Genomic DNA, 25,812 nt, shown 5'->3' with positions numbered 1-25,812 from the left:
CGTGACTGGCCGTCTGTTACCATTTGCAAACAATATTGCAATCAACATTTAAAAATGTGGATCTTAACATATTTTTGCCAGAATATCTGTAGGGTACATTTCTAGAAGTAGAATTGCTAGGTCAAAGAGTAGATAAAATACATTTAAACATTTTGATAGCTGTTACCAAGTTGCTCTTTGATGAAATTGTACCAATTCTCACTCCTATGAACAGTGAGAGTGTTCCATTCTCTAAAACGTTTCAGATATTTGACAAGATAAAAATTAGTACCTGGTTTACTTTTTTTTTTTTTTTTTTTGAGACGGAGTCTCGCTTTGTCAGCCAGGCTGGAGTGCAGTATCGGGATCTCAGCCCACGGCAACCTCCGCCTCCCAGGTTCAAGCGATTCTCCTGCTTCAGCCTCCTTAGAAGCTGGGATTACAGGTGCCCGCCACCACACCGACCTAATTTTTGTATTTTTAGTAGACACAGGGTTTTGACATGTTGGCCAGGCTGGTATCGAACTTCTGGCCTCAACTGATCCAGGCACCTCGGACTCCCAAACTGCTGGGATTACAGGTGCCCGCCACCACACCGACCTAATTTTTGTATTTTTAGTAGACACAGGGTTTTGACATGTTGGCCAGGCTGGTATCGAACTTCTGGCCTCAACTGATCCAGGCACCTCGGCCTCTCAAACTGCTGGGATTACAGATGTGAACCACTGTGTCTCTGGCCCAAACTATTTTTTTAAATTTAATTTAATTTAATTTTCTTGAGACGGAGTCTCGCTGGGTTACCCAGGCTGGAGTGCGGTGGTGCGATTTCGGCTCACTGCAACCTCCTCCTCTCGGGTTAAAGTGATTCTCCTGCCTCAGCCTCCCGAGTAGCTGGGATTATATAGGCGTGTGCCACCACGCCTGGCTAATGTTTTTGTATTTTTAGTAGAAACAGAGTTTCATCATGTTGGCCACGCTGGCCAAATTGTTCTGTTTTTTTTTTTTTTTTTTTTTTTTTTTTGAGACGGAGTATCGCTCTGTCGCCCAGGCTGGAGTGCACTGGTGCGATCTCGGCTCACTGCAAGCTCCGCCTCCCAGGTTCACGCCATTCTCCTGCCTCAGCCTCCGGAGTAGCTGGGACTACAGGCGTCCGCCACCACGCCCGGCTAATTTTTTGTATTTTTAGTAGAGACGGGATTTCACCGTGTTAGTCAGGATGGTCTCGATATCCTCGCCTCGTGATCCGCCCGCCTCGGCCTCCCAAAGTGCTGGGATTACAGGCGTGAGTCACCGCGCTCGGCCTTTTTTTTTTTTTTTTAATTGAGACGGAGTCTCTCTCTGTCGCCCAGGCTGGAGTGCAGTGGTGCAATCTCTGCTCACTGCAACCCCGCCTCCCGCGTTCCAGCGATTCTCCTGCCTCAGCCTCCCGGGTAGCTGGGATTACAGGCGCCCGCCACCACGCCCGGCTAATTTTTGTATTTTTAGTAGAGACAGGGTTTCGCTATGTTGGCCGGGCTGGTCTCGAACTCCTGGCCTAAGGTGATCTACCCTCCTCGACCTCCCAAAATTCTGGGATTACAGGCGTGAGCCACCTCCCCCAGCCCCTTGCTTTCTATTTCTACTGGGCAGTGCTGCTCAGTAACCATGCCAGTCCCATCCCCGCCTCTCTGCAGCTGGGATTCCGCAGCCAGAATACTTCATCCCTGGGGCCCCAAGGGGGCCTTGTCCAGGTCGCGTTTTTTTGTTTTTGTTTATTTGTTTGTTTTTTTCCTCCTGCCCTTGTCCTTTGCAAAGCCTTAGAACAGTCGTTAACCTAGCAAATATGCAATTCGCGTTTTCAGTAAATTTATCCAAACCGCATTCCATTCCTTACCCTCCTGCTTCTGCGCAGACACGCGCCCTTAATGACGTTTGTCCCACGTCGCTCTCCGTTCGCTCCCAGGCTTCTCTGCGCGTGCGCCTCCCTACACGCCTGCAGGTATGGCGTTCAGGTGTCAGCGTGACAGCTATGCCCGAGAGGTACGGCGTCACGGGCGAGGCACTTGAGACTGCCGGGCCGGCAAGGCGGTTTGGGGAAGAGGGCGCCACGTGTAGGGAGTGCCAACATGGGATTCTGTCCTGGTGTGGAGAGGGCTAGGGCTGGGGTCAGGGCTTATTCTCTCATTCCTCTCTGTTCAGTTCACCACCACCGTGGTCTCCTGCCGTCCCGCGGAGCTGCAGACTGAAGGGAGCAACGGCAAGAAAGAAGTGCTGAGTGGTTTCCAAGTGGTGCTGGAAGACACACTGCTTTTCCCTGAGGGCGGGGGACAGGTACCAAAACGATCTCTTCCCAGGAAGCCCCCAATTTCTTTGTGCTCAGGCAGAAAATGCTCTCCTGCCCCTTTTTTCTCAGCCATAATGAATTCAGATGAGCTTTAGTTTAATTCATTTTGTTATTCATTTAATAAGTATTTATCAGCAAATGCTTATCTAGACATAACATATGCTAGATATTATTCCAGGCTGTAAGGATAACCGGTGAACAACACAGTGCCTTTATATACGTGGAATGTTTATTGAAGACAACTGTGTGTGCTAGGTATAATAAGTAATAAACAAAAACCAAGTAAAGGGAAAGAGAGTGATGGGAGGCTTGTCTAGATGAAGGGTAAGTTATTTCAGTAGAGACCTAAACGAAGTGAGGGGGTGAGTCTTTGCAATTATCTAGTGGTGCTGGGGGGCAGAGGGAGTATTCAGGCAGATAGAATAGCGGGTGCAAAGGCTCCAAGGAAGGAATTAGCTTCGGGTGTTAGGGACTGAAAAAGATGTTGCTGAAGGAGTTCAGGTGAGATAGACGGGTTACAGTAGTACAGCAGAGAGCATACTTACCAGTGCTGTGATGAGGACTAGGTACAACATGAGCGCAAGTGAGGTACATTGTGAAGATGAAAGAGGAGGATAATAACACCAAAGGTGGGCATTATGAGAAAGGCTCTTCTTTTCTTTTTTTGAGACGGAATCTCTCGCTGTCATCAGGCTGAAGTGCAGTGGCATGATCTCAGCTCACTGCAACCTCCGCCTCCTGGGTTCAAGTGATTCTCCTGCCTCAGCCTCCCAAGTAGCCTGACCAACATGATGAAACCTTGTCTCTACTAAAAATATAAAAATTAACCAGGCATACTGGCAGGTGCCTGTAGTCCCAGCTACTCGGGAGGCCGAGGCATGAGAATCACTTGAACCAGGAGGCTGAAGTTGCAGTGAGCCAAGATTGTGCCACTGCACTTCAGCGTGGGGGACAGAACAAGACTCAGTCTCAAAAGAAAAAAAAAGGTGTATTAAGGTGTGTGGGCTTCAGTCAGGAATCTGCAGTGAACCATGCAGGTTATTTTCTTTCTTTTTTATTTTTAAGAGACAGGATCTTGCTGTGTCACCCAGGCTGGAGTGCAGTGGCCTGATCTAGCTCACTGCAGCCTCGAAATCCCAGGCTCAAGCAATCCTCCTGTTTTAGCCTCTCCAGTAGTGGGGACTACAGGCGCACAACCAACATGCTTGGCTGCTTTTTTGTAGAGATGAGGTCTCGCTTTATTGCCCAGGCTGATCTTGAACTCCTAGCCTCAAACAGTCCTCCCACCTTGGCCTCCCAAAGTGCTGGGCCTACAGGTGTGAGCCACTGCCCTGGCCTCCTCTCAGGTTCTTAAGCAAATAAGTGACATGAGAGAACATGTTCAGTAGAGTTGGTACTGAGAAAGTGCCAATTTCATATCAGTCATTATTATGGTGATTTTCCCAATGTGAAGATTTCCCTGATCTGCTGAAGGAAAACCTGTGACCTCAAGTATCCATAGAAGGTCTCATTTTAGACAGCATTTCTTTCAGGAAGTCTTTTTTTGATTCCCCAAGACTGTTAGGTCTCTTTCCTTTGAGGTTCTCTAGCATCAAACACTTTTTCATATTATGGCATGTTATAGGTCATATTGCAATTGTCTGTTTTCCAGCCTCTGTTCTCTAGACTGTTAAGTTCCATGAGGTACCATATCTTGTTTACATTGTATTCTTGGGCTGGCACAGTCTTTTGTAAGCAGTTGGCACTTGAAACTTCTTAAAATGAATGAACTTTTTTTTTTTTTAAGATGGTGTCTTGCTCTGTTGCCAGGCTGGAGCGCAGTGGTATGATCTCGGCTTACTGCAATCTCCGTCTGCCAGGTTCAAGCAATTCCCCTGCCTCAGTCTCCTGAGTAGCTGGGACTACAGGTGTGCACCACCATGCCCAGTTAGTTTTTTGTATTTTAGTAGAGACGGGGTTTCACCATGTTGGCCAGGATGGTCTCGATCTCCTGACCTTGTGATCCGCCAGCCTCGGCCTTCCAAAGTACTGGGATTATAGGTGTGAGTCACTACACCTGGCCCTTTTTTTTTTTTAAGTGAGACAGTGTCTCACTCTGTCACCCCGGCTGGAGTGCAGTGGCGCAATCATAGCACACTGCAGTCTCAACCTTTTGGGCTCAAGTGATTCTCCCACCTCAGCCTCCCAAGTAGCAGGGAGTATCATGGCCAGCTAATTTTTCATTTTTCATAGAGGTGGGGTCACACTATGTTGTCCAGTCTGATCTCAAGCGATCCTCCTGCCTTGGCCTCCCAAAGTGGTGGGATTACAGGAATAAGCTACCATGCCCAGCCTAAATAAACATTTTTGAATCTAATTCTAGTAGCACTGCAAGAGGATGGAGTGGAGGGAGGGAGGGAAAATCAGATCATTTTAGAGACTACTGAAGAATCTAGACTAAGGCAATGAGAGTTGAGGATTAAGATTCTTCGGGTTTTACTAAAATTTTTGTTGCTATAGTTACCATCTCTTTAATTCTGTTATTCTGAAGATCACAACACATAGGTGTTTAGAATGAAAAGGACTGAGAATCCTCTCATGGAACAAAGTGGACTCATTTCACTTGGCATTGCTTTCTCCCTCTCTCCCTTAGGGAGCCCAAATTCTGGGTCTCTCACCCTAGAGGGTCTTTGTACCTAGAAGTTAGGATGAGCCCTGCCTTGCCATTGATTAAGTTTACTTATTTCCACCAGCCTGATGACCATGGTACGATCAATGACATCTCTGTGCTGAGAGTGACTCGCCGCGGGGAACAGGCTGATCATTTCACCCAGACACCCCTGGATCCAGGAAGCCAGGTTCTGGTCCGGGTAGATTGGGAGCGGAGGTTTGACCACATGCAGCAGCATTCAGGTAAAGGCTGGGATGGAGGACATAACACCGGAGCAGTTGCCATGTATGGGGATGCTGTGATGACTGAGACGTGGTTTGGGTTCTCTAGGAGTTAACCTTTTGGAAGAGACAGACTATTCAGAATCAGCTGTAATTCGGGAAGGATATCCTAAATGTTATAACAGCAACATGAACAATTGAAGTAAAAAAAAGTATTAGAATAACTGCTGGATTTAGGTATTATCAACTTCCCACTCGATATCTCCATCTGGATGTCTCACAGCCTTTTCAAACTCAAAATGTCCAGAATGAAACAAAAAGTCTTTCCCTCCCTCCTGGTCTTTCATTAGCATCCTGTGTGTTCATCGCAGGGCATCAGCATACACCTAGTCACTCAAGTTCTGGAAGTCATTCCCGATACCTCTTTACGCATAGACAGCCAGCCAATCACTGAGTCCTGTTGGTTTCTTTTCTTTTCTTTTTTTTTTTTTTGACACAGAGTTTCGCTCTCTTGCCCAGGCTGGAGTGCAGTGGTGCGATCTCGGCTCACTGCAACCTCTGCCTCCCGGGTTCAAGCGATTCTCCTGCCTCAGCCTCCCGAGTAGCTGGGATTATAGGCACCCATCACCATGCCCGGCTAATTTTGTATTTTTAATAGAGACAGTGTTTCACCATGTTGGTCAGGCTGGTCTTGAACTCCTGACCTCAGATGATCCGCCCGTCTTGGCCTCCCAAAGTGCTGGGATTACAGGCATGAGCCACCCCGCCAGGCCTGTTGGTTTGTTTTCTAAATGTCTGTCCACTTCTTTCCACGGTCATTGTCATCCTAGTCCTAGCTCCTAACTGTCTTCCCCCTGGACCTCTCTAACAGTTTCCTAATTGATTGCCCCACATTCAGTCCGGCTCCTCTGTAGCCCATTCTCCACATAGCACCAGAACAGTCTTTTTTTTTTTTTGAGTTGGAGTCTCGCTCTGTCACCCAGGCTGGAGTGCAGTGGCACAATCTCAGCTCACTGCAACCTCACCTCCAGGGTTCAAGTGATTCTCTTGCCTTGGCCTCCTGAGTAGCTGGGATTACAGGCGTGTGCCACCATGCCCGGCTAATTTTTGTATTTTTAGTAGAGACGGGGTTTCACCATGTTGGCCAGGCTGGTCTCGAACTCCAGACCTCATGATCACCCGCCTCGGCTTCTCAATGTGCTGGGATTACAGGCGGGAGCCACTGCGCCCAGCTGAACAATCTTAAAAATGAAAATATAGTGGCCAGGTGCGGTGGCTCACGCCTGTAATCCCAGCACTTTGGGAGGCCGAGGTGGGCAGATCATGAAGTTAAGAGATCGATACCATCCTGGCCAACATGATGAAACCCTGTCTCTACTAAAAATACAAAAATTAGCCAGGCATGGTGATGCGCGCCTGTAGTCCTAGCTGCTTAGGAGGCTGAGGCAGGAGAATTGCTTTAACCTGGGAGGTGGAGGTTGCGGTGAGCCGAGATCGCGCCACTGCACTCCAGCCTGGCAACAGAGCGAGACTCCATCTCAAAAAAAAAGAAAGAAAAATGGCTGGGCACTGTGGCTCACTGCTGTAGTCCTAGCACTTTGGGAGGCTGACATGGGAAGATGGCTTGAGGCTAGGAATTCCATACCAGCCTGAGCAAGATAGTGAAACCCTGTCTCAGAAAATAAATGTAGGCTGCTCGCGGTGGCTCACGCCTGTAATCGCAGCATTTTGGGAGGCCAAGTCGGACAGATCATGAGGTCAGGCATTTGAGGCCAGGAGTTCGAGACCAGCCTGGCCAACATTGTGAAACCCTGTCTCTACTAAAAACACAAAAATTAGCTGGGCGTGATGGTGCATGCCTGTAGTCCCAGCCACTCAGGAGGCTGAGGCAGAATTGCTTGAACCCAGGAGCCGGAGGTGGCAGTGAGCTGAGATGGCACCACTGCATGCCAGCCTGGGCGACAGAGCAAGACTCCGTCTCAAAAAAGTAAATATAACTTTTTTTTTTTTTTTTTTGGAGACAAAGTCTTGCTCTGTCGCCCAGGCTGGAGTGCAGTGGTACAGTCTTGGCTCACTGCAACCTCTGCCTCCTGGGTTCAAGTGATTCTCCTGCCTCAGCCTCCTGAGTAGCTGGGATTACAGGCATGCACCACCACATCCGGCTAATTTTTGTATTTTTAGTAGAGATGGGGGTTCACCATGTTGGCCAGGCTGGTCTTGAACTCCTGACCTTGTGATCTGCTCGCCTCGGCTTCCCAAAGTGCTGGGATTACAGGCTTGAGCCACCGCACCCGGCATAAATAAATATAACTTAAAGTGGAAATGTAAACAAGAAAAATAAAAACAGACTGAGCGTGGTGGCTCATGCCTGTAATCCCAGCACTTTGGGAAGCTGAGGTGGGCAGATCACCTGAGGTCAGGAGTTTGAGACCAACCTGGTCAACATGGTGAAACGCTGACTCTGCTAAAAGTACAAAAATCAGCCAGGCATGGTGGTGTGCACCTGTAATCCCGGCTACTTGTGAGGCTGAGGCAGGGGAATCACTTGAACCCGAGAGGCAGAGGTTGCAGTGAGCCGAGATTGCACCACTGCACTCCAGCCTGGGTGACAGAGCGATACTCCATCTCAAAAAAAAAAAAAATAAATAAATAAATAAAAACAAAAATAAATAAAAATAAATATGTAAAATGAAATAAATTTTATTTTATTTTTTATTTTTATTTTTTTTTGAGACAGAGTCTCACTTTGTTGCCCAGGCTGGAGTGCCGTGGTGCAATCTTGGCTCACTGCAACCTCCACCCCTGGGATTCAAGCCACTCAGCTTCCTGAGTAGCTGGGATTATAGGTGCGTGCCACCACGCCCGGCTAATTTTTGTATTTTTAGTAGAGACGAGGTTTCACTACGTTGTTTCAGGCTGGTCTCAAACTCTTGACCTCGTGATCCACCTGCCTTGGCCTCTCAAAGTGCTGGGATTACAGGAGTGAGCCACCGCACCCAACTGAAATAAATTTTAAAAAATGAAAATATTATGTCACTCCTCTGCTTAAAGCTCTTCAGAGGCTTCCTGTAGGTCTTCATGTAAAGCCAAACTTTTTACCATGGCATACAAGCTGTATCTGGGTGGCTCTTGTCTACTGCTGTAGCCTCATCTGGTGCCCCTTCACCTCTTGCTGGCTGCATCCTGGCCGTGCTTGTCATCTCTGGATTTCTTTGACATACGCTACTTCTTTCTTCCTTAAGGCCTTTGGCTGTCTTATTCCCTCTTCCTTGATAGTTCCTCCTCTTTCTTCTTTTCTTCCTCCTCCTCTTCCTCTTCCTTCTCCTCGTCATCACTCTTGTCAATCAGGGATGCTGCTGTATCTCTTATGTCAAGCCCTGTGCCTTGCGTGTGGTAGGTACTCAATAAATACTTGTTGAATGGATGAATGCTGCATATTGGAACTTAAGTTCACTGGGCACAGTGGCTCACACCTGTAATCCCAGCACTTTGGGAGGCCAAGGTGGGTGGATCACTTGAGGTCAAGAGTTCAAGACCAGCCTGGCCAACGTGGTGAAACCCCGTCTCTACTAAAAGTAGAAAAATTAGCTGGGCACGGTGATGCACGTCTATAATCCCAGCTACTCAGGAGGCTGAGGCATGAGAATCGCTTGATCCTGGGAGGCGGAGGCTGCAGTGAGCCCCTGCACTCCAGCCTGGGCAACAGAATGAGACTGTCTCAAAAAAAAAAAAAAAGGAGGTTAAGTTCAAGTCCAACCTCTCATAAGTTACATTGCCATGGCAAGTTATTTGATCTCTCTAGGCTTCAGTTTCCTCATCTGTGAAATGGTATCATAAGGCCTCTTGCAGAATTCTCACTGTGATTTTCAATAAAGTATCTAAAGTGTATTACCCAGTGCTTAGCAGGTCTTCAACAAGGAGAATTTCTGTGCTTTTATCATTGTAGCTCTTATTTTATCATTGTGGGAGTATGTAGGCTTCTCAGTTTTCTCCTGTCTCTTGCTCTCTTTGCTTAGGGCAGCATCTCATCACAGCAGTTGCTGACCATCTATTTAAGCTGAAGACAACATCATGGTGAGTGGGAGGCATAAGACTAACTGTAGACAGTCCCATCCCAGTACTGGGAGGGAGGCGGAGGCGGGAGAATTGCTTGAGCTGGGGAGATTAAGGCTGTGGTGAGCTGTGATTGCCACCAAATGGCAGCATGGGTGACAGCGAGCCTGTCTCAAAAAAAAAAAAAAAAAGTGGTGAGAGGGTATGCTTGTTCCAGTTTTTAGAGGAAAAGCTTTCAGCTTTTTCTTGTTCAGTGAGGAAAATCTTTCAGCTTTTTCTTGTTCATTAAGATATGTTACCTGTGGCCACTCTACTTCTGATAGGGAGTTAGGGAGATTTCGGAGTGCGATTGAGCTGGACACCCCCTCTATGACTGCAGAGCAAGTAGCTGCCATTGAGCAGAGCGTCAATGAAAAAATCAGAGATCGGCTGCCTGTGAATGTCCGAGAACTGAGCCTGGATGATCCTGAGGTGGAGCAGGTAAGGGTAGAACCAGAGGGATGGTTTCTGCAGAATGATTCCTCATCAGATTCAGACAGTCCTTCCCCTCTCCTTGAGTCCAGGTGAGAGGCCGGGGTTTGCCGGATGATCATGCTGGGCCCATTCGGGTTGTTAGCATCAAGGGCGTTGATTCCAACATGTGCTGTGGGACCCATGTGAGCAATCTCAGTGACCTTCAGGTAAGTGAGGAACGGCTGTGGAGTGGCTGAGAAGAGGGATTGGGGGAGAGGGGATCACATGGGGCTGGGAGTGGGAGAGGGGGATAATCGAGGAGTCCTAAGTGAAATCTCCCCTTCACTGTTTCAGAGCTGAGGAAGAGACAGGTTTCTCCTGTTCTAGGATCCGCTGTGGTTTATGCATGCGCACACGTGTGTATGTGTGTTACCCCCTTGCCTCATGTAGGTCATTAAGATTCTGGGCACTGAGAAGGGGAAAAAGAACAAAACCAACCTGATATTTCTGGCTGGGAACCGGGTGCTGAAGTGGATGGAGAGAAGTCATGGAACTGAAAAAGCACTGACTGCTCTGCTTAAGTATGCCTGTTTCAGTACCTTCGATTACCTCCCATTTCTGAGATTTTCGACATAATCTCTTACCTCTGGGAGATAAGATGCAATCATAAATGATAAAGTGCGGCCAGGCGCGGTGGCTCACGTCTGTAATCCCAGCACTTTGGGAGGCCGAGGCAGGCGGATCACGAGGTCAGAAGATCAAGACCTTCCTGGCTAACACCGTGAAACCCTGTCTCTACTAAAAATACAAAAAGAAATTAGCCAGGCATGGTGGCGGGCGCCTGTAGTCCCAGCTACTCGAGAGGCTGAGGCAGGAGAATGGCGTGAACCCGGGAGGCGGAGCTTGCAGTGAACCAAGATCGTGCCACTGCACTCCAGCCTGGGCGATAGAGCAAGACTCTGTCTCAAAAAAAAAAAAAAAAAAAAAAAAAGATCAAGTGCTTTGGATAGTAAATCAGAACCGTGAAAAGTGGTTAATTCCTTTGTATGTTTTCTCCCAGTTGCCTAAGAGACCTCCTCAGAATATCTCCTGGTCCCTGACTGCAGGGAGGCACCATAGCAAGAAGGAAATTATTGATTTATGTCCCCAACATCAGAAACAACTGGGAAGCTGTGCAGGTCTCCACTGACCTTTCTCTTTCAGGTGTGGAGCAGAGGATCACGTGGAAGCAGTGAAAAAGCTCCAGAACTCTACCAAGATCCTGCAGAAGGTGATTTATTCCGTGGAGGGTAGAGAGGGCATGGGCCCTGCCTAGAATAGGCTCTGCAGACTTGGTCTTCTGCCTAAGCAGATGTGTAGTTTGTCAAAGTAGGAGTGAGGGGAGAATGAGGTGGAGGGAAGCTGATACTCTCTATTGTTATCCTTTCCATTTATCTACTGAGTTACCATATCCATTTCAGAATAACCTGAATCTGCTCAGAGACCTGGCTGTGCACATTGCCCGTCGCCTCAGGAACAGTCCAGATTGGGGAGGTGTGGTCGTATTACACAGGTGAGAAATTAGGAGCTGGACACAAGGAAGGGGAGCTGTGTTGGGCTTAGGGCTCAGTGTCTTCTCTATATGCAGTGTACAGTGGGAGGTGGATTGCTCACTGGTATTCTCAAGGTTGAGTAGATTCTAAGAAATATGTTACTGGCCGGGCACGGTGGCTCACGCCTGTAATCCCAGCACTTTGGGAGGCTGAGGCTGGCGGATCACAAGGTCAGGAGTTCGAAACCAGCCTGGCCAGCATGGTGAAACCCCTTCTCTACTAAAAGTACAAAAATCAGCCAGGCATGGTAGTACACACCTGTAGTCCCGGCTACTCGGGAGTCTGAGGCAGGAGAATCACTTGAACCCGGGAGGCAGAGGTTGTGGTAAGCGGAGATCACGCCACAGCACTCCGGCCTGGACCGACAGAGTGAGACCCCATCTCAAAAAAATTAAAAAAAAAAGAAATATGTTACATACCAGGCCTCCTGGGTTTGATATTAACATCTTTACTGTTAACTCTGTATCTTTTTTTTTTTTTTTTTTGAGATGGAGTCTTACTGTGTCTGGAGTGCAGTGGCATGATCTCGGCTCACTATAACCTGTGCCTCCCGGGTTCAAGTGGTTCTCGTGCTTCAGCCTCCTGAGTAGCTGGGATCACAGGCATGTGCCACCACACCAGGCTAACTTTTGTATTTTTAGTAGAGCTGGGGTTTCCCCATGTTGGCCAGGCTGGTTTTGAACTCCTGACCTCAAGCAATCTGCCCACCTTGGCCTCCCAAAGTGCTGAGATTACAGGTGTGAGCCACCGCGTCCAGCCTGTCTCTTTAGGACTGTCCCCTACCTCCTTTACTCTCTAACAGATTTCTGCTTATCCTGGTGAATCCTATTTAAGGGAGATGGAAACAAACCTGGAGGTTGATTACAAACTGCAGAGGCTGAGAAGGGCAGCTTGCTGGCTCTCAGCCAGTACTCTCTCTTGGCTAAGGGATATGGGACTTTATGTGTACAAATAGGCAGCAAGGCCAGCCTCAGAAGGAGGGGCCAGGCTTCCTGCAGTTTCACAGCCACCACTCCAACCTGGGTCTCATGTCTGTGTCCTTTGTTGTAGGAAGGAGGGTGATTCAGAGTTCATGAATATCATTGCCAATGAGATTGGGTCAGAGGTAAGAGGAGCATGAGATTCTCTACCCCAGCCTGGATAGAGACCTAGGGAGACATAAGTGAGGGGCGCTAGTTGAGCCGAAGTCCCTCCACATGAACACATGAGGAGTAGGAAATAGCCATTCATTCAATACTGTTTTCTTAGTACTAGCTATATGCCAAGCTCTGTTTTAGGTGTTGAGCTAGATCTATGTTATTGCTCTTTCTGGGGCTGTGACGTTTATTAGCTTCTGAGCTCCTTTCATCAGAGCTCTAGCTCCTCAAAGCCATTCAGGTTTATGTGTGCTGGGCATCCAATATTAGAAATATATCAGTGGGCTGGTTGCGGTGGCTCACGCATGTAATCCCAGCACTTTGGGAAGCCAAGGTGGGTGGATCACTTAAGGTCAGGAGACCAGCCTAGCCAACATGGTGAAACCCCATCTCTACTAAAAATAGAAAAATCAGGCCAGGCATGGTGGCTCACGCCTGTAATCCCAGCACTTTGGGAGGCCGAGGTGGGTGGATTGCCTCAGCTCAGGAGTTCGAGACCACCCTGGGCAACATGGTGAAACCCTATCTCTACTAAAATACAAAAAATTAGCCAGGCGTGGTGGCACACGCCTGTAATCCCAGCTGCTCGGGAGGCTGAGGCATGAGAATCTCTTGAGCCCGGTAGGCGGAGGTTGCAGTGAGCTGAGATTGTCCACAGCACTCTAGCTTGGGCTACAGAGTGAGATTCTGTCTCAAAACAAAACAAAAATTTGCTGGGTGTGGTGGCAGGTGCCTGTAGACCCAGCTACTTGGGAGGTTGAGGCAGGAGAATTGCTTGAACCCTGGAGGCTGAGGTTGCAGTGAGTCGAGATTGTGCCACTGCACTCCAGCCTGGGCAACACAGACTGTCTCAAAAAAAAAAAAGTAAATACAGGAGTGGGCAAGCCCCTTTGAAAGCCATCCCCGTCCATTTTCCTCTTCCTCTGGCTTTACTTACTCTTCTCACTCCTGATGGTCTCTAGCCTAGAGATTTCCAGGTCTTTTGTTTGTTTGTTTTCAGAGACAGAGTCTTGCTCTATCACCCAGGCTGGAGTACAGTGTTGTGATTATGGCTCACTGCAGTCTTGAACTCCTGGGCTCAAGCAATCCTCCCACGTCAGCCTCCTGAGTAGTTGGGACTGCAAGCATGAGCCACCATGCCCCACTATCTCTTTTGTACTTACTCCAGAACGCTTCTTTGGAATGCCTACTGTGGGTAAAGCATTGTGTATCTCTCTTTTCATAATTCTTCTGTATAGACAACTGCTTCTCAAGAAGCTCATGTTCTAGTCTGGGAGACAAATGTGTGTGTCGACATTTATAATTTAGAATGATAGAGTGATGAATGCTAGAGGTGGAGGAGCACATTACCTGAAGGATAGGGAGGTTTCAGGGGAGGGGCCCTTGAAGACTGCTTAGAGGTCATCAGACAGACAAGGGGCAGAGGCGGCCAGGCAGAGGGAAACCTGGTGGTTTAGGCAGTGGCAGGGAAAGGATGTGTGGTGGGGAAAAGTTTGCAAGAGTGAAACCATGAAAGGCATTTTATGCTTAGCCAGGATCAGCAGTCTTCTGCTGCCTTCTTAATGTTTCACCTAAGTTCCCATAGTTGCTCTCAAAAAGTTTCTTGGCCCTGGTGGCCCAGTGTGGAGGGGCTGTATCATCATTCATCAGGAGCATCACTTGGTGGTTTAGGGGGAAATAATCTGTTCTTAAGATTGAAGAGAGTGCAGGGTTTGGGGGGTTGACTCTACATCCTTAAGTATCAAGGCTTATCTCCTTGTCTTATCTCCTAGGAGACCCTCCTGTTCTTAACTGTGGGCGATGAGAAAGGTGCTGGACTCTTCTTACTGGCAGGGCCACCTGCGTCTGTGGAGACCCTGGGGCCTAGGTAATTCTATGTGGACTCTCTTGCACATGTAGTAGAGCCTGTATCCTACAAATACATTCCTTTATTGATTCAAAGGACCATCACATCTGCGATCTCATTTAATTCACATCATGGGCACGTGAGGTGGGCTGAGCAGAGATAATTATTACTACTGTCATTTCCAGTTTGACAGATGAAGGTCTTTTGGCTCCACATCTCACATGTATGTTTTTGTTTTTGTTTTTATGAAATGTATTTGTTTTTGTTTTTTGAGATGGAGTCTCAGTCTGTTGTCCAGGCTGGAGAGCCCAGGCTACTCAGCTCACTGCAGCCGCCACCTCCTGGGTTTAAGCAATTTTTCCTGCCTCAGCCACTCAAGTAGCTGGGATTACAGGTGCACGTCACCATACCTGGCCAATTTTTTGTATTTTTAGTACAGATAGAGTTTCACCATGTTGGCCAGGCTGGTCTCGAACTCCTGACCTCAAGTGATCCGCCCACCTTGGCCTCCCAAAGTGCTGGGATTACAGGTGCTCACCCTGCTCTCTGGAGATTAACATAATTTATCTAGCCCAATTCATAGACACTGATGTTGTTTCCAGTTATTCACTCTTATGTGATGATGGTACATATATCTTGTGTATATGTGCAAGTGTTTTTTTGAGACAAAGTTTCACTCTTGTTGCCCAGGCTGGAGTGCAGTGGCACCATCTCGGCTCACTGCAACCTCTGCCTCCGGGTTCAAGCAATTCTCCTGTCTCAGCCTCCTGAGTAGCTGGGATTATGGCGCATACCACCACGCCCGGCTGATTTTTGTATTTTTAGTAGAGATGGGGTTTCATCCTATTAGTCAGACTGGTCTTGAAGTCCTGACCTCAGGTGATCCACCTGCCTTGGCCTCCCAAAGTGCTGGGATTACAGATGTGAGCCACCATGCCCAGCCTATGTGCAAGTGTTTTTAAGAAAGATTCCTAGAAGTCATCTACTCTTCTTATCCCTCTCCCAGTCCCTGGAAAAAGACTCAGAGCTGCCCTTGTTTTTTTTTGTGACTTTTCCCTCAAAGTCTCCCTAACTATACCTCTGTTCCCCAGGGTGGCTGAGGTCCTGGAAGGCAAAGGAGCAGGGAAGAAAGGCCGTTTTCAGGGCAAGGCCACCAAGATGAGCCGGCGGATGGAGGCGCAGGCGCTTCTCCAGGACTACATCAGCATGCAGAGTGCTAAGGAGTGAGGGCTTAGGGCACTCACCTCCTGTTTCCACAGGAATCTTTTGGTCAATAAAATAGTTTGACTCAGAATGGTTGCGCTACCACTTGTATTTATATGGCTAATGCATACCGTATACTCCATTGTGCTTGTGTGGTTACTTTCTGTTTGTAAATAGATAATTTTCTAATTTAGTTCATGCACTGTAATGTTTAGAAGGTGGTGGATTAATGTATACCAAACCTTGTGCTTTTGCACTCAGTCAGATAAGAAATGAACATCTGATCAGCTGAGTCCACTGCTCCCATATTTTTGTTATAATCTACAAAGGCACATGGCTTTTTCCCACCCCTACTGCCCCACCCAGAGACGGACTCTTGCTTTGTTGCCCAGGCTGGATATAGTGGTGTGATCTCAGCTCACTGCAACCTCTGCCTCCCGGGTTGAAGGGATTTTCCTGCCTCAGCCTCCCGAGTAGACAGGATTACAGGTGTGTGCCACCATGCCTGGCTAATTTTTTTGTTTTTGTGTTGTTTTTGTTTTTGTTTGAGATGGAGTCTCGCTCTGTCACCAGGCTGGAGTGTGGTGGCGCAATCTCGGCTCACTGCAACCTTTACATCCCGGGTTCAAACTAATCTCCTGCCTCAGCCTCCCGAGTACCTGGAACTACAGGCTCACACCACCATGCCCAGCTAATTTTTGTATTTTTAGTAGAGATGGGGTTTCACTATGTTGGCCAGGATGGTCTCCACCTCTTGACCTCGTGATCTGCCCACCTCGGCCTCCCAAAGTGTTGGGATTACAGGCATGAGCCACTGTGCCCGGCTGGCTTCTTAGTTTTCTTTCCATTTCTGTTGTCTACTTCAATCACAGTATCACTGTGGAATGTTGACAGCATTGTCACCTTCTTGGGGTAAGTGCTGCAGTTGCAAGCATCACTGGCGAGTATTCTCAGGGCAGACAGGAAAAGAGTTAAAGTAATCAGAGATTAAGAGGGACATGTAATGATGAAAAATTTAACAGTTCTAAATTTGTATGCATCTAATAACAGCCTCAAAATACATAAAGCAGACATTGACAGATCTCAAGGGAGAAACAGACAAATCTGTAATCAACGGAAGACTTAAGCTCATCTTTCATCAGCAATAGAGCAAATGGAAACATAATATGTTTAGGAGCACAGGCTTTGAAGTTTCACAGACCTGGCTATAAATACTGGATTTGCACATTTAGGAAAGGTGATAAAACAAAGATCCAGTCACAGCTTTAGCTAGAACAAAGATGGTTAAGGCCTAGACAGCCAGGATGAAATAACAGAGGAGAAATACAAAAGCTGACACCCAGGGGAGATAACCTGTGGCTGTGGCTCTGTTCAGCTATTTATTCTTCCAACTCTGAAAGGAACTTTTTTTTTTGGAGATAAGAGTCTTGTTCCGCCACCTAGGCCGGAGTGCAGTGACATGATTTTGGCTCACTGCAACCTCCGCTTCCTGGGTTCAAGCAATTCTTGTGCCTCAGCCACCCAAGTAGCTGGGATTACAGGTGTGTGCTACCAAAAGTTTCCTTTAACCCTGCCACTGAGTTATCCAATTTCTTTCTCCAGAATCAATCACTTAATTTTTTTTTTTTTAGACGGAGTTTCGCTCTTGTTGCCCAGGCTGGAGTGCAATGGCACAGTCTCTGCTCACTGCAACCTCCGCCTCCCGAGTTCAAGCAATTCTCCTGCCTCAGCCTACCGAGTAGCTGGGATTACAGGCATGTGCCACCATGCCCAGCTAATTTTGTATTTTTAGTAGAGATGGGGTTTCACCATGTTGGCCAGGCTGGTCTTGAACTCTTAACCTCAGGTGATCCGCCGGCCTCGACCTCCCAAAGTGCTGGGATTACAGGCATGAGCCACCGTGCCTGGCCTTTTTTTTTTTTTTTTTTTTTAGACATAGTCTCAGTCTGTTGCCCAGGCTGGAGTGCAGTGGTACAATCATGGCTTACTGCAGTCTCAACCTCCCGGGAACAGGTGATCCTCCCACCTCAGCCCTCTGAGTAGCTGGGACTAGAGGTGTGCACCACCACACCTGGCTAATTTTTTGTATTTTTTCTAGAGACAGTGCTTTGCCGTGTTGCCCACACTAGTCTTGAACTCCTGGGCTCTAGCAATTTGTCCACCTTGGCCTCCCAGTGTTGGGATTACAGGCGTGAGCCACCATGCCCAGCCTGTTACCAATTTCTTATATATCCCTCTGGTAGTACTTAAAAAATAGATGTATATAAATCTTCCCTCTTTTTAAACATAAATGGTAGCACATTGTATACTCTTCTGCATCTTGCTTTTCTCAGAGTGCCATGTTTTAGATAAAACCATAGTGTAAGACTCATGCTATACAAAATGGGTCCATTAGTGGGAGAAAGGGAAATATTTGCTTCACAGAAGCTTCCTTTTGTAGAAGGACTCAAGCAGGATTCCCTTGAACAGAGACCCATGTGAATCTGTCTCTGTGTGTGAGATCTCTGTCCCTCTCTGTGTTTGTTTCTTTAGGGTGTGCCTTAGTCTGATCTGACTGCTATAATAACAAAAACTAGGTAGCTTATAAACAACAAAAATGTATTTCTCACAGTGGAGGCTGGGAAGCTGGCAAATTCAGTGTCTGGTGTGAAGGTTCAAATACTGGTTCAGGAATAGCCATCTTTTTGCACCCTTGGTGCAAAGGGTAAGGGGTCTTTCTTGGGCCTTTTTTTTTTTTTTTTTTTTTTTTTGAGACAGAGATGGAGTTTCACTCTTGTTGCTCAGGCTGGAGTGCAATGGCGCGATCTTGGCTCACTGCAACCTCCACCTCCCAGGTTCAAGTGATTCTCCTGCCTCAGCCTCCCGAGTAGCTGGGATTACAGGCACCTGCCATCCCACCCAGCTAATTTTTTGTATTTTTAGTAGAGATGGGGTTTCACAATGTTGGCCAGGCTGGTGTCGAACTCCTGACCTCAGGTGATCTGCCCGCCTCAGCCTCCCAAAGTGCTGGGATTACAGGCATGAGCCTCTGCACCCAGCCCTCTTAGGCCTCTTTTATAATGCACTAATGTCATTCACGAAGGCTCTGCCCCCATGACCTAATCACCTGCTAAAGGGCCCACCTCCTGATACCACTTAGGGGGTGAGGATTTCAACATATGAATTTTTAGGGGTACACAAAGATTCAGAACACAGCAGGTGCAACAACAAGAACAGTGACCTGGGAGGCCACTCTTGCTCACTACAACTCAGGTGGGTTCTGGTCACTTAGACCTAGAGCGACCATGAAATTTTAATATCCAAAGTTAGGCAAACCTCATGCCAGAACAGCAGTCAGAAACCCAGACGGTATTAAGGTAGCCTGGATGTCTGGTCTCCCTGCTGAGACTCCCTGAGCTTCAGTTTCTTGACCTGAAAATGGAGACATGAACTGGGTGTCCTAAGAAGGAAGGAACCTTGTGAAATAATTAAGAAAAGGCATAAACACTTGAGCAAATTATGTGAAAATGGTAATTGGTTGTATAAAGAAAGAGAAAATAAACCAGCAGTTTTTGAACTGGTAATGTCATTCTTGCCTGTCACTGAGGCCCTAATCCAATGCCCCAGGGAGAGGTGGAGAAGAACAGAGTGTGTTCAGGGGAAGGGGTGGATTGTCTTTTATGAGTTTTACCACGAAACAAAACAAAATGAGTTCATTCATTGGAGTAATCAAGTTTTAGGTACACACACAGGTTATATATTCTGGAATATTGCTATAACCCACTTTACAGCACAGAAATAGTAAGGGGGACTCCTTGGCTTCTAAGGAAATTTTTTTACGTGCGTACCCATAAATTGCTGAAGACAGCTGCTGTAGCTTCCACTAAGGTGACGCATGTAGAAACTAGAACAGATGTTAGTATGAAAGATGAAAGGTATCAGGTAGAAGAGACCCAGAGCAGTAGACAGACTGAATTCAGGGCCAGGCGCTGTGGCTCACGCCTGTAATCCCAACACTTTGGGAGGCTGAGGCGGGTGGATCACCTGAGGTCGGGAGTTCGAGATCAGCCTGACCAACATGGAAAAACCCCGCCTCTACTAAAAATACAAAATTAGCCGAATGTGGTGGCGCATGCCTGCAATCCCAGCTACTCTGGAGGCTGAGGCAGGAGAATTGCTTGAACCCGGGAGGCGGAGGTTGCAGTGAGCCGAGATCGCGCCATTGCACTCCATCCAGCCTAGGAAACAAGAGCGAAGCTCCGTCTCAACAACAACAACAACAACAACAACAACAACAAAAAGCACAGACAGACTGAATTCAGGAAGGCATTATGCCAGTGTCCTGCGCTCCACCCTGCCTTGGAGTCCTGAGTGGAAACCAGTGAGTCGGCCAAGCTATGCTAGAATGCCAGGTCTTTCCCTGAATGAGAACTTAAATAAACTCCAGGGCCCCACCTGGTACCAAAGGGAAAACAGACAGTGTTTGCCCTAATGAAAAAAATCTTTTTCAGAAAGCGTCTCTGTCTCCCATTCCTTTCCTGAATTTGATCCAAACTATGACTAAAGTGTTCTCAACAGAGGGCAAGTAGGGATGTTTGGGAACGAGTGATGGAGGAATTTCCTCCTTTCTCTAGAAAGGTCTGTATCTTCTGTGCAAAATACTACAGGAAGAGTGCCAGGCTTCAAACTAAGGAATAAGTAGGACTTAGTTAACTGACCTGGAGTTGTGTCTGGAGCAGAAGAGGCTCTCACAGGGACAGCTTTCTCTTTTGCTGAGCCATAAATTCCCTGCAGAAGTGACCTGTGTCAGAGGCCTGTTAGTAAATATCCCTGTTTATTTTAAAACACCAACCTCAAAGCCAAGAGTTTGGAGGAGGGAGAGGGGTTGAGGAGTTGTTGGTCAAAGGATACACACTTTTAGTTAGATAGGAGGAATAAGTTTTTTGATTTTTTTTTGTCTGCTTGTGGGCTTGTTTGCTTTTTTTTTTTTTTAGACAAGGTCTTACTCTGTTTCCTGGGCTGGAGTGCAATGGAAATCTTGTCTCATTGCAGCCTCGACTTTCCTGGGCTCAAGTGATCCTCCCACTTCAGCCTCCTGAGTAGCTGGGACTACAGGCACACACCACCACACCTGGCTACTTTTTTCTACTTTTTGGAGACAGGGTCTTGCCATGTTGCCTAGGCTGGTCTTGAACTCTTGAGCTCAAGTGATCTTCCTGCCTTGGCCTCCTGAAGTTCTGGGATTACAGGCCTGAGCCACCTTGGTTGGCCAAGATAGGAGAAATAAATTTAAGGTAACTGTAGTACTACATAATGACTATAGGTGTTGAATAACAATGTATTAGGCCAGGCGTGGTGGCTTATGCCTGTAATCCCAGCACTTTGAGAGGCTGAGGCAGGCAGATCACTTGAGGTCAGGAGTTCGCGACCAGCCTGGCCAACATGGTGAAACCCCATTTCTACTAAAAATACAAAAATTAGCTGAGCGTGGTGGCACACACCTGTAGTCCCAGCTACTCAGGAGGCTGAGGCAGGAGAATCACTTGAACCCAGGAGGCAGAGGTTGCTGAGCCAAGATTGCGCCGAGATTGTGCCACTGCCCTCCAGCCTAGGCAAAAGAGCAAGACTCAATCTCAAAAAAACAAAACCACCGAAAACTAATGTATTGTATTCTTGAAAATTGCAAAGAGCGTAGTTGTTTTTTTTTTTGAGACGGAGTTTCGCTCTTGTTGCCCAGGCTGGAGTGCAGTGGTATGATCTCAGCTCATGGCAGCCTCCTTCTCCTGGGTTCAAATGATTCTCCTGCCTCAGCCTCCCGAGTAGCTGGGATCACAGTCACCCACCACCACGCCCAGCTAATTTTTGTATTTTTAGTAAAGACAGGGTTTCACCATGTTCACCAGGCTGGTCTTGAACTCCTGACGTCAGGTGATCCACCCGCCTCAGCCTCCCAAAGTGCTGGGATTACAGGTGTGAGCCCACCACTCCTGCCCTAAGAGAGTAGATTTTAAGTGTTCTCACCACAATAAATGATAGGTATGTGAGGTAATGCATATGTTAATTAGCTAGATTGAGCCATCCCACAATATATACGTATTTCAGAACATCATGTTGTACATGATAAATATATACAATTTTTTTTTTTTGAGACAGAGTCTCACTCTGTTGCCCAGGCTGGAGTGCAGTGGCATGATCTCGGCTCGCTGCAGCCTCTGCATCGCAGGTTCAAGCGATTCTCCTGCCTCAGCCTATTGAGTAGCTGGGATTACAGGCGTCCACCACCACGCCCAGCTAGTTTTTGTATTTTTAGTAGAGATGGGGTTTTGGCATGTTGGCCAGGCTGGTCTTGATTGACCTCAGGTGATCTGCCCACCTCGGCCTCCCAAAGTGCTGGGATTACAGGCGTGAGCCATCGTTCCTGGCCTACAATTTTATATGTATCAGTTAAAATTAATCAATTATTTAAGAGGCCAAGTGTTTCAGAAAAGAAGGGAGGAATCAGCATTTTCTTCTGTGAAAATGCAAGTTCTCCCTTTCATAATACATAACGTGTGTTATTGTTGACTTCTGCATATGATACATAATCACAGAATTCATTTGTTTATACGACAGATGTTTATTGAGAGTGTAGTGTGTGCCAAGCATTGTACCCAGCACTGGGGCCACACTGGTGAGTAATCTGGCCGTGGTCCCTGTTACGGCATTTACAGCTGTGGAGAAGGAAGATAAGAAAGAAACAATCCAATACATGTAAAAGTATAAATTCTGTTGAATCTGAGAGGAAGAGAGCAGGTAAACTAATAGAGAATAATGGGAGGAAGAGGGTAGGAGAGGGTAGTGGTGGTGTCAAAGGAGGCTGGGGGAGGATTTAGTTTTCTCATAATTTCCAGCATCCAGGCCATCTGAAATAAAGCAAACATAGTTTAATAGACAACACAGTTTTTTTTTTTTTTGAGATGGAGTCTCGCTCTTTCACCCAGGCTGGAGTGAAGCGGCACGATCTTGGCTCACTGCAACCTCCGCCTCCTGGGTTCAAGCGATTCTCCTGGCTCAGCCTCCCAAGTAGCTGGGACTACAGGTACGCACCACCACACCCAGCTAATTTTTTGTATTTTTAGTAGAGACGGGGTTTCACCGTGTTAGCCAGGATGGTCTCAGTCTCCTGACCTCATGATCCACCTGCCTCGGCCTCCCAAAGTGCTGGGATTACAGGCGTGAGCCACTGCACCCAGCCAGCGACACAAGTTTTTAGACAAGTGTGAGACAAAGTAGCAAACATAAGCTATGTTTGCCCATTTCTGCTTGCCAGCATAATTTTCCAAAGCTTCTGACTCTGTGAAGACCTGCAGCTCTCCAGAAAGATGCTTTGAAGACAACAAAACAGAACACACAGCCCCCATGTCTCTTGTCCTCTTGCCTGAGTCACTGCATTCCTTAAAAGATGAATGACCCCCAGCCTGGGCAACATGGTGAAACCTCGTCTCTACAAAAAAATACAACAATTAGCCGGGTGTGTTGGTGTGCACCTGTAGTCTCAGCTATTCGGAAGGCTGAGGTGGGAGGATTACCTGAACCTGGGGAGGTTGAGGCTGCAATGAGCCATGATTGTGCTACTGCATGCCAGCCTGGGTGATGGAGTGAGGCTCTGTCTCAAAAAACAAACAAACAAAAAAAAGAATGGCTTTAATCTCTGGCTTTTCCTACACATAAGATGACATCTGATGGGGTTAGTGATGATACCTCTGTGATCTAGGACCAGATGTACTCTGACACACAAACCTTGCTGTGATTCTGCTTTCATGTAATTCTTAGCAAGTCTGATGGGATTTTGCACATACAGAACCTCCACCCCTATATATAAGCAGGGGTCTGAAACACTGGGCCAGAGCCTGCTCCTAGGCTAGAGGCCTCAATCTATAGTCCTCAGCAAGACTTCTGAATAAAGTTAACTTTAATTCTTTAAAAGCTTGATATTTTTCTTTACTTGACAGAAGTCTGCTGGTTTCCCTTCCAACCACATGGCCATGCCTAAGCCCCCCTCTTTTTTTTTTTTTGAGACAGGGTCTCACTGTGTCACCCAGGCTGGAGTACAGTGTACGGTGGTGTGATCATGTCTCACTGCATCCTTGATCTCCTGGACTCAAGCAATTCTTCCGCCTCAGCTGCCTGAGTAGTTGGGACTACAAGCATATGCCACCACATTTGCCTAATTTTTAAAATTTTTGTAGAGACAGGGGTCTCACTATGTTGCCCAAGCTGGTCTAGAACTGTGTTCAAGTAATCCTCCTGCTTCAGTCTCCCAAAGTGCTGAGATTATGGCCGGGTGTAGTGGTTCATGCCTGTAATCCCAGCACTTTGGGAGGCTGAGGCAGGAGGATCGCTTGAGGTCAGGAGTTCAAGACCAGCCTGGCCAACATAGTGAAACCCCATTTCTACTAAAAATACAAAAAGTAGCCAGGCATTGTGGTGCGCACCTGTAGTCCCAGCTACTCGGGAGGATGAGGCAGGAGAATCGTTTGAACCCAGGAGGTGGAGGTTGCAGTGAGCCAAGATCATGTCACTGCACTCCATCCTGGGTCACAGAGTGAGACTCCATCTCAAACAAACAAGCAAACATACCCAAAGTGCTGAGATTACAGGCATGAGCCACTGCACCCGGACTTCAGCCTTTTCTCTCTCTTTTTTTTTTTTTTTTTTTTTTGAGATGGAGTCTTGCTCTGTTGCCCAGGCTGGAGTGCAGTGGCGCAATCTCAGCTCACCACAACCTCCACCTCCTGGGTTCAAGCGATTCTCCTGCCTCAGCCTCCCAAGTAGCTGGGACTACAGGTGTGTACTACCACGCCCGGCTAATTTTTGTATTTTTAGTAGAGATGGGGTTTCACTATGTTGGCCAGGCTGGACTCGAACTCCTGACCTCGTGATCCACCTGCCTTGGCCTCCCGAAGTGCTGGGATTACAGGTGTGAGTCACCGTGCCCATCCTAGCCTTTTCTTTATAGAAATTCCAGAACTGGGAATTGTCTGCCAGCCACAGAAGATGACCATTGTCTTGGGGTTACTGGATTCATCAATGAACCATACATATATTGGGCACCTTTTATGTGGCAGCTACAAAGAAGCAAAGAATAAGACTGACATGAAACTTGCTTGTGTCACTTTACACTCTAAGAGCCTCTTCCATCACTGCTAAACCATTTCTTCTGACCCCACGAGGCCAACTTTTCTTCCCCTTAGCCGAAAGTAAACCCTTTGTTAGACCTCAGCAGAAGAGGGTGACCAAGGCATAACAGCCTGAAAGAGACCTCATGAAGACAGACAAGATGATATGATTGATAAAAACCTCTGTCAAGGCCAGGCGCAGTGGCTCACGCCTGTAATCCCAGCACTTTGGGAGGCTGAGGTGGACAGATCACCTGAGGTCAGGAGTTCAAGACTAGCCTGGCCAACATGGCGAAACCCCGTCTCTACTAAAAATACAAAATTTAGCCAGTGTTGTGGTGGGCGTCTGTAATCTCAGCTACTTGGGGGGCTGAGGCTGAAGAATCACTTGAACCCAGGAGGCGGAGGTTGCGGTGAGCCAAGATCACGCCACTGCACTCCTACTCTTGGGCAACAAAAGTGAAGCTCCATCTCGAAACAAAAAAAACAAAACAAAACAAAACAAAAAACGTCTGTCAGTTGCAAGTCTAAATAGTGAAAAGCCGACTTCAAACCATCGTGTAATTTTTATTGTATTATTGTCTGGCATCATTTAATTATTGGTTGGCATTAAACCAACACTTATATAGTTCTCCCAGGCATTGTTCTGAGCACATTATAAAAATTAACTCAGTTAATCATCATAACAACCCCCATGAAATAGGTCTTTTTTTTTTTTTTTTTTTTTTTTTTTTTTTTTTGATATGGAGTCTCGCTCTGTCACCCAGGCTGGAGTGCAGTGGCGCGATCTCGGCTCACTGCAAGCTCCGCCTCCTGGGTTCACGTCATTCTCCTGCCTCAGCCTCCCGAGTAGTTGGGACTACAGGTGCCCGCCACTACGCCCAGCTAAGTTTTTGTTTTTTAGTAGAGACAGGGTTTCACCGTGTTAGCCAGGATGGTCTCGATCTCCTGACCTCGTGATCCACCCGCCTCGGCCTCCCAAAGTGCTGGGATTACAGGCTTGAGCCACTGCGCCTGGCCGAAATCGGTCTTAATGTCATCCCCATTTCACAGCTGAGGATACTGAGACACTAAGAGAAGGAGTTTGCCTAAAGTCACTTAGTAAATGGAAGGGCACATCTTTGAACTAGCAATCTGGCTCCCAAGTCCACTTACCCAACCCCGTGCAGTGTGGCCTCTCAGTAGTACGTCTACTAATGTACTTAAAAAGAGCACACAC

General features: G+C 47.3%; 1 protein-coding gene across 4 annotated transcripts; it reads left to right on the top strand.

The window, feature by feature from the left end:
- The first annotated feature begins 1,180 nt into the window (after window positions 1–1,180).
- Window positions 1,181–15,547, top strand: AARSD1 (alanyl-tRNA synthetase domain containing 1). Of its 4 annotated transcripts, none has more exons than XM_063656675.1 (13): window positions 1,181–1,261; window positions 1,871–1,957; window positions 2,158–2,289; window positions 5,035–5,194; window positions 9,190–9,247; window positions 9,550–9,706; window positions 9,790–9,906; window positions 10,130–10,260; window positions 10,883–10,949; window positions 11,140–11,231; window positions 12,322–12,376; window positions 14,180–14,274; window positions 15,345–15,547. In XM_063656675.1, the coding sequence occupies exons 1-13, from the start codon at window positions 1,196–1,198 to the stop codon at window positions 15,478–15,480; spliced, it is 1,353 nt and encodes a 450-aa protein (XP_063512745.1). In that variant the 5' UTR covers window positions 1,181–1,195; the 3' UTR covers window positions 15,481–15,547. The 4 variants fall into 4 exon arrangements, 3 of the variants coding, with proteins under 3 accessions (XP_063512745.1, XP_054313660.1, XP_054313661.1); XR_008495048.2 differs by lacking the exon at window positions 1,181–1,261 and adding an exon at window positions 13,408–13,602 and having other exon boundaries at window positions 1,926–1,998; window positions 15,345–15,364; XM_054457685.2 differs by lacking the exon at window positions 1,181–1,261 and having other exon boundaries at window positions 1,787–1,957.
- Window positions 15,548–25,812: the final 10,265 nt, after the last annotated feature.

Source organism: Pongo pygmaeus, chromosome 19 (genome assembly GCF_028885625.2).
Source record: "Pongo pygmaeus isolate AG05252 chromosome 19, NHGRI_mPonPyg2-v2.0_pri, whole genome shotgun sequence".
In the NCBI taxonomy this organism is placed as follows: Eukaryota; Metazoa; Chordata; class Mammalia; order Primates; family Hominidae; genus Pongo; species Pongo pygmaeus.
The sequence above is the reverse complement of the archived record's forward strand: the minus strand, read 5'-3'. Positions and strand labels throughout refer to the sequence as shown.

What these genes read in the sequence shown, in the direction of transcription:
- AARSD1 (XM_054457685.2), top strand. Translation starts at nt 1,802, where the DNA reads ATGCAATTCGCGTTTTCAGTAAATTTATCCAAACCGCATTCCATTCCT. An exon ending in CTACCAAGATCCTGCAGAAG is followed by an intron (nt 10,950 to 11,139) that starts GTGATTTATTCC and finishes TATCCATTTCAG; the next exon opens with AATAACCTGAATCTGCTCAG. An exon ending in GTGGAGACCCTGGGGCCTAG is followed by an intron (nt 14,275 to 15,344) that starts GTAATTCTATGT and finishes TCTGTTCCCCAG; the next exon opens with GGTGGCTGAGGTCCTGGAAG.